At 38.9% G+C, this 8859-nt stretch overlaps 1 protein-coding gene across 1 annotated transcript; it reads left to right on the top strand.

Annotated features, from left to right (window-relative positions):
- The first annotated feature begins 1230 nt into the window (after positions 1–1230).
- On the top strand, positions 1231–6689 carry LOC145405804 (uncharacterized). The gene is made up of 6 exons (XM_080277041.1): positions 1231–2380; positions 3099–3254; positions 4308–4427; positions 5626–5750; positions 6023–6172; positions 6456–6689. The coding sequence occupies exons 1-6, from the start codon at positions 1231–1233 to the stop codon at positions 6687–6689; spliced, it is 1935 nt and encodes a 644-aa protein (XP_080133167.1).
- The last annotated feature ends 2170 nt before the right edge of the window (positions 6690–8859 follow it).

The raw sequence follows: 8859 nt of genomic DNA, 5'->3' as shown, positions 1-8859 counted from the left end.
ATAGTTATTGTTGTAAAAGGTACAGAGGGTTAAACAGGATCCACTTCTTTCGATATGGAAGTATGGATATTACTCGATAACAGTCTAAAAATTCAGAAGTGGACATTAACGGGCAGACAGAATCTGAAAACATTTCTTTTTTGCATGCCGCTAGCCGTTTTCAGTGAACACTTGAAAAGGTTGCCAAAACAATAAATGCCAGTATACTCCACGTACGTGATGGCGACCATCATCCACTCACTTGATGTAGTGTTGCCTACTTCTTCCTTAGCCTTTACCATTCTTTTTCTGTGCCTGCCCTCCTCTCTACCTATTTCTCCCATCTTTCTTGTCACTTCTTATTGCTTTTCTTTCCTTTACAGGTGGCTTTACATTGAGTGACAAGCCAAATGGTTTCCTGTAAGCCAAGAAACCATTTACAACGTTGGGTGGTAACCATATAACCGAGCCGTACGTGCTCCCTGCGTTCCAACAAGTGGGTTGGTGGAGGGTTAGTGCCCCTCCCCGTAAAACAAATAACTCAAAGTCAAATGGCCACCCCTTACGGGATTATGGCGTTTGGCAATAGATAGATACAGTAGACACTCCACGGTGAATGAATACTCTGGTGGTAATACAGTAAAACCAGTGAGTAGTATCTTGCTGAAGAATTTTTCCCTAATCTTACCTTGACAACAACAGAACACCTGTCATTATGAACTTAGCGATGCCACAGGCTGAGTGACAACAATGCCATCCCACTTCACAATGATCCAGTGTTAAGTCCTTTTCACTGTCAGTATGCATATTATGTTCGACTCAGATGTTATCACAGATATAGGGATCCTACTTTGAGATAAAGCACGTTAACCAACACTAACTTAAAGGAAAACTTGGCGAATAATGTTTGCACATTATTTCCTGGACTGACCAGAGAGCTATAAGTGCTTTATTTGTTAATTTTAGGAACAATGGATTACACTGTCCATGAATTTGAAATAATACGTTATTTCCACTCAATCTAAAATGTTATTGGTACGAAATTAAAATTGTACACATTATATATTCGACCCCTGTAGTCGTACTTAATGTAAACAAACCCATGTTCCTCAAACACCAAACCTGGAACACCACACCCAGCACTATCCATGCCTCAGAAAGAATAATTTGAAACGCAAACAACTCCAGTTCAGTTATAAAGAGATATAAAACTGCACTAAGGAAAACAAGAGAAAAGGAAAACAGTGATAAATGTGGTGCCACTGTCGACTGAACCACTTGCCTCTGAGAACAGTATGTCAGGCTCTTTTAGAAAAGAAGAACCGATGTCTTCATACGCATTCCGTGTGCCTGTCTCCAAGAGGGTACACGAGATCTGAGAGAGAACAAGTGTCGACACAGACAGATGCAACACCTGTCCAAAATGTCTCTGCAGCTGAACCTGGAAAGACCCAGGGAGTTACACGGTCAATTGATACCATGGACCCAATTGTACTTAAATATACGAATATGGTGAATGAAATGAGGTCACCTGTAGTCAGAGAAAAAATTAATATAACTAATTTTGGTTCCATTCGATTTGACCATGAGAATATTCCAACAGTTCATGGCCAGTTTGACGAGGAGCAAGAATTGGAGACTCAGGAGAGAGATGGAGTAAAGGATATTATCCCTGAAGTATTAATAGACTCAACTAGGGTGTCCATAGAAGAAAACAGTTATGATACAGATGAGAGCATAAATGATTTTTATTTTCTGAATGACAGCGATTCATCTCATGTCAGGGGAATGAATTATATCGATGAACAGGTATTTCAAGAAGCATATTCTAAATACCAAAGCTCTGGTTCTCTTGATTCAAAGGAAGCAAATCCTCCTATTAAAAGCAAGTCCAGGGTTCAATTGATACCCAAGAGTGAAACATCCAATCAGGATCTGAACTTTATAGATAATTACTACTTTGGCAGTTCTTTGGAGGCTTTGTCAGAGAACAGGAAGTCATCTTTACAGTTTTCAGATATTAAAAGTGAAATAGAAGCATCATTAACCTGCTCAAAAACTAAAAAAGTAAGTGAACACGAAGTAGCCAAAGTAAATGAGACCGTTCACAGTTCACCTTTGTCTGTCGATCTGGATGCAAAGGAGGAAACTGTGGCTGGGAGAGCTAAGAAAATTCAAGAGGAAAATGAACCTGTAGCAGAATCTGTATCAACATCTGCTTTTGATTATATAGTACAGAAGAGGAGAGAGGAACACAATAAAAAACATGATATCAAATCTGGAGATGGATCAAAGAAAAGTTATAAAAAGGTTTTAAGTTTGTTGAATGCTCAGAAGAAAGAAGAAACTACAAAATATGAAATGCTAAAGGTATTAAAGAACAGCATCATATATGATAACTGTAAGTACCATATAGCTATATACTGTATACGTCTTGCTAGCAGTGACCGTTAACAGGATTGCACTCATTGTATATTAGTTGTGTTCTAGTTTTTACTTTTTTTTTTTTTTAATGGTGTCTACATTCAATATCCAGCCTAAGCACTTTTTTTTAGTTGTTTACAGTATATATATATATATATATATATATATATATATATATATATTACCCTGGCGGGGCACGAACCCTGGCTCACCCGTGTACGAAACGCACACTCTACCACTGTACCACAGAGGCTCCTACCTGTATGTATACTGGTGTGTGTGTATATATATATATATATATATATTCTATATTTTGTATAAACTTTGATTAAGCTTAATACTTCAGCTAAAACTATTTTCAGCATATATATTAACCTAACCGTAGTTCATATATTATACCTACCATGTCTGTTTATTTATAGCCAGATGCCATAATCCTGTAAGGGGTGGCCATGTCTTTAAGTTTTTATGGGGAGGGGTACTAACTTTCCGCCAACCCACTTCATGGTACATATGGAACGTGTATGGGTTGGTTATACATTTACCACCCAGCACTGTAAATTGTTTCCTGGCTTACAGGAAACCATTAGGGTTGTCACCTACCATGTTCATGGATAAATTAATAAGAGTATGGTATAGTAGTAGCTTTGTCCCGACATACAGTACAACATTGTAATTATACAAACATTTTTCAGATGATGTCATTGGTTTATACAAACCCTACAGTGTGGTGATGCATCCTGGGACTGAATCTGCCTACCACACCTTAACAGATTTTCTCCCAGACCTGGCCACCTTCCTAAAAGCAGAAAATCTGTACCCGATTCACCGACTGGATGCCACCACGACAGGTAGCTACAGCTCTTATATACCCAGTACATTAGTATTATTGGTTGTATTGTAGGTGACAGGAAACTGAAGTGCCCTGGCCTTGCAGATTCATTCTCAGTATCACACCCTGACATTCCCCATATGTTTTGCTTACATTAATTTTAATATTGATGTGGTGTGCCTTCAGTAACATCCAAGAAGATATTAAGGTGTAAAGGATTATTCCCCCAGACTAGAACTAGATAGATCATATAGCCCTGCTAGGGTTACAGGACAGCGCTATCCCTCCCAGCAAAGGCAGCTACTGGTACAGGGAGCATATTCTCGACCTTATGATCTTAAGTCCAGTGCTCGGCCACTGAGCCACCCCTCTCCCCATTAAGGTGTAAACTGCAGAATACATTGCTGAGGAAGAGCTGTTACTACATCTCCACAAATCTGAAAATGACCTTTAGGCTGTGGGTAATTATTGTCCCCCATCTAAAGATTTTATTTATTTATTTATTTTTTTAAGGTTTACTGATATATATATAATGCCAAGATTTTTATAAACTAGCAAATTACCCCCAAACTTGCTATTAGTCAATCAAACATATATCTGGACCTGATAAACCATGTACCCACTGAAAGTCAGGGATGTGTTCCAAAATACGGCATCACAACTTTTTCCATGAAACTTGTGCAGTAAATAGGGGACACTGGCAGGTCAGTTTTATAGGCAACGGTGAACATTAAATAGGCTGTGCAATTTTCTGGTATAAGTGGCAGACCTAACTTCCTCTGTGTTATGCAGTACTCCAAACTGACGATTTTATTCAGGTTTGGAGAATGAGCAAGTACGGAAGAGGTTTATGAAGCCTTTATCTAGCCCTCCAGTTCAAAGTCTCTCGTATGCTGAACCAATTCCTCTTTTCCTGATTAAAAGAATCGTGAAAGTAATTGTCAGCTGTTAGAGTATTCAGTTTAGCTGTTAGAGTATTCAGTTTCTCCTAAATGCCAGATGAATGAGTTATAGGTGCTTGGTGTTAAGCTGTCTTCATTAAATATATTGAATTTTTATACTTTCATCTGAGGTGTTCTTCTATTGGCTCGAACTCCTGCCATGGCCAACACACTGAAGGGAATGCTCAAGGACCGCCAGCTGAAGAAAATTTATTGGGCTATAACCAAAGGCATTCCTAAACCACCCTTAGGTAAGAATCATTGCAATGCAGTCCCCACCACCGCCAAAATTCACAGGGTACTGTACTTTTTCACCTCTCACAAAACAAGCAGTTCTTAACTTACTGCGCAATAATCACAGACGTTCATAAACCAGCTTAAGGTAAGAGTACTCCATCTCCCTCAGCACAGTACACTTACTTCACTGTATGCACCTCACTCACAACACAGACAGCCCTTCAGCATAACCTTAAAAAATCTCTGGAAGTATCTAGCTAGAATGCCCAGCATCCCACAGTAAACCAGGTTTACATCCCTATGAGTCAGGAGTCATAACATGAATAACTACCATACACTGACATACTTCTGCGTAGGAAAAGGTTTTCACAGTGGAGGGGTTAGATACAGCTTTCACGAAACCCTTTTCTGCAAGAGGTCATTCCTTAATAAAATAATCTGGAGGTAATAAGCATAGAAGTTGGTGAGGTTAGGGGACTGACAAGAGATTGAGCTGGCTGGATGAATATTGTGAGAAGTGCATGATCAGGGATTTGGCACCCTTTTTTAATGTGACAGCGTTCAGATTGATTGTATTGGATACGGTTATGTGAAGCTACAGAATATGGTGAAAGTTTTAGGCATATCAGATACAACCAGGATTTTGGGGGCTTGAATGATGAGTGAATGGAAATGTTGCCCATTGAATTGAGCAGACTTGGGCTTTCTGGATGTCGCAACTCCTCACCCTGCCCTAGAGTGGGAAATAGGTCTGGATGATGAGGATGACAATGGTGGTAATAAGCATAGCAATTAATTGTACATTATACTTACAGGGTTAAGATATCACTTTTCTGCATTCAAAGCTAGTGTCATACTTCTCTTTTAACAGGTAAGTTTCTCTTTTTCCCTGTGGAATACTTTTGTGTACAGTCATCTCCTATAAGGCAGTAGGATAGGCTGCATCATTATCTTAACCCAGTGACCAAAAAGTGGGACGGTGCCTGGTGATTAAAACAGAGTAGGAATGAAAGCCATGCATAGGTTTGATCCCCAATAGGTTAATGGAGGTACAGTATTTTACAGTGTCAGGCTATCAAAGGAAGTAGAGTGGTCATGTACTGTACACATAAATGTGGATTATGGTAGCCTAAACTTTGGCCCCCTACACCTCAGAGAGAGTAACATGATAATTGGTTGTTATCATTTATACAGTTTGTACTGTTCTTTCAGGGGTGATTGATATTCCAATAGCAGAAGGCTTGATTGATGGGCGACGGCGCATGGTCTTAAAGCCAGACATAAAAGGGCTGAAGTCAACCTCGAGGGAAAGTCATCTTGCAGTCACCAGCTACAAGGTAAGATAGTTTTATGTTGCTGGATGGATGGCCTATTTCACTTGGCACACTGTTGCTACTTATCATACTAAGTATTCCTTGTGCTTCTGGATTCTACCCATCTTATATTAGCTAATGGGAAATAGGATTAGGATGATATTTGAAACTGATTGTGGCCACCCCTCAGATGCAGGGTGATTTGCTTGCATTATCACACTACAGCAGAGTACAGTGCATTACAAGTGTGTATCATAAATCATCATAATTGTAAATTAACATTAAGCATGTGCCAGGTGTTATCAGGATGTTTCAATACGGCCCTGGTTGAGTGTCATCCCATGACTGGTGTGAAGCATCAGCTGCGTGTCCATCTTGGTTTTGGTCTAGCGTGTCCAGTCTTGGGTGATCACAAGTACTCCCATCTCAGGAAACTGGCCCCTCAGGTTTGTACTAGTAAATAAAAGTCCAAGTCCAAGAGGAGTCTCTCACATTGTTACAAATGTTAATACATTTTTTTTTTCCCCCTCAGCCATTTTCCGGAACTGTTGGGAATGAGCTGGTTTTGGCACTTACTGTAGTTTAGCTCCCAGTCCACAGAATACATCAGCTATGCCATGAACAACCCCAGAAAAGGGATTTCTAAGTTCCATTGTGTCATTTGTTTAGAGGTTGGGATGATGATTTGCATTTCTCTTTGGTGAATAAATAACCCATTTTGTTTGTCAGCGGCTGCCTGGGGACACACTGGATCATCTGGGCCTGAAACAAAGCCAGGTGAGGAAGCTGCCTCTCTTCCTACACAGCCGTTCAATTGTCATCCCTGAGTTGGCTGATGGGAGAGATGTCACCATCCGGGCAAAGCTTCCAGCATTCTTCAATAAGACCTTGACACTCCTCCATCTCAACAGAAAGCAAAGTCAGATAAAACACCAGTCGTTATCTATAATGGAGCAGTCATAAGCATTTGTCCATATTTGACTTTTCTCATAAATTCAGTACAGGAAGTTTGGTCCTTTTCCTTCTGCCTGCGGGTGACTTTACACTCCCTCTTCTGTCTTTCTTTCCTTCATTCTTTCCTCTTCCTTCTGCCTATGGGTGACTCAACACTGAGTGACAAGCCAAATCGTTTCCAGTACACCAAATTATGGCACCTGGTGGTTGAATGGGTAATTAAGGCGCTCCAGTCGGATTGAGCCAGTGCAAGTATATATCCATGGGGTGGTTGGGGTTTATTGCTCATGTAATGCCACTCAGGGATGAGTGAGGCTGGTCACTCTCATCTTAAATGTCAGGACCATCTTGCCTAGCCCTGGGCTCCTATGCTTCTCATGGGGCAACATAGGATTGGATGATGGATGGAATAAAAAGCACATTTCACTGAAGTTAAGTATTGTGTACAGTATGTAATAAAGTGATTATGAATTTAATCACAGCTTTTCTGCTTACCTCTTTCACACTTAGAAGTGAACACTCGTATGCAGGCAGATACAGTAAGTAGTGTGGAAACATACACAGTGTAAAAATAATTAGAAATGATGAGTACAATATGCAAGTGAGGGAGTGTGGAAATATACAGTACATAGTGTAAATTACTTTGAAACAAAAATTAATATGGCAGCCTTATCTAACTTGTCATGAGATATGAAAATGACTTCATATTTTCCAGGCAGGATATTGGCAAGGCAGATGAGTTACTTTGTCATGGCAGTACTACAGTCATATGTTGCTTAGCTTAACATTCCTGAACGCCGGTTTCTTCTAAAATTACGGAGGCTTGATAGACATGTGAAAGATTGTCTGGTCCATTTCATTTAGCATCCTGCTCATAGTTCCCCATCTTCTGTACTTTCTTTTTCCTTGATTCTGGATCCAGAAAAATCTGGCTGATGATGATGTGTAGTCTTCCAGACCTGTTCCTATACTATTATATACATATCAGATGTCTCCTGATTGCAAAGGGCTAGTGCATTTGTTACCTCTCCCTCTGTTTATGAAGTCATAAAAGATGATGAATGAATGAATAAAAGGTCAAGTGACTAACTTATGACACACATCTATTGTAAAAAAAAAAAAAAAAAAAAAAAAAAAAAAAAAAAATGGCACATAAAACGAATGTGCATATGATGTAAAATACAAAAATAAGCCACAACACACCATCTACTCCATGTATTAGTATGAAGCATTAATTTGTATTTCCACTAAACATTACAAGTACATTACAACTGGTATGGAACATTTAAAAAAAGGCAGCTTTCACATCCAACAAATTAATATGCAGTGATGTCATGATAGACTGGTGGATTTGTACAAGAAACATTTAAAAGACAAGCAGGCATTTCCCTCACTCTACAATATGGTGTTTTGTACTTTTCCTGAAATTAGGGATGAAACATAATTTTTTACATCACTTTTATGAATAAAAGCACCTGTCATTATTTTTCACCAGCAACTGCAATGGTCCCCTACAACTCTCAAAATAAGTATTGATACTGTCCCTGTAAAAAGCAAGTGTCTTTGCTGAGGCTGCCTTAAAGTGAGAAAACTTTCCCCACATTTCTTCCTGAAAAGAACCCTACAAATCATTCTAGGAGGAACAGGCAAAACGGTGGAATATTATACAAGAAATTTAGGTGTGTGGGGCAGTTTTTGACACAGGGACCTGACTGAAATATGAAATGGCAATATCAAGCCTCTTAAGCTGAATGTATCTGTAGGTACTCTGTAAACATGACAATAAAAATAACATACAAGAAAAAGACTTACAGGAGGTACATAAAAAACTGTGACTGATGTGAAACCATTTGTTAAAGTGTGTGACATGACCATCAATTCTATTCTAGAAGTCATATTTTAGGATGGCAAAGAAGCTGGTAAAAAAGTTGAAAGCAAATATGGCTGGTTTAAATAGTCAGATTAAAAAAGGGACATGAATAATTCATTTTTAAAAATGTATTAAAAAGTATGGGTGTAAAATGAAAGTGCAGATGCTTAAAAAATAAAAGTACAGTACAGTACATCGAAAAAACTTAAAAGATGATTAAAAAACAATGACAAGTAGACAAGGCCACGGTTGGTTCTTAAAGGAAGATTAAAAAACAATAAAAAATTGCATACTAATCTCTTCAAGACA

The sequence above is a fragment of the Coenobita brevimanus genome, chromosome 68, assembly GCF_032717465.1.
Source record: "Coenobita brevimanus isolate Jiangsu-jjx chromosome 68, ASM3271746v2, whole genome shotgun sequence".
Lineage (NCBI taxonomy): Eukaryota > Metazoa > Arthropoda > Malacostraca > Decapoda > Coenobitidae > Coenobita > Coenobita brevimanus.
Note: the sequence above shows the minus strand (reverse complement) of the source record. Positions and strands in the feature narration are given on the sequence as shown.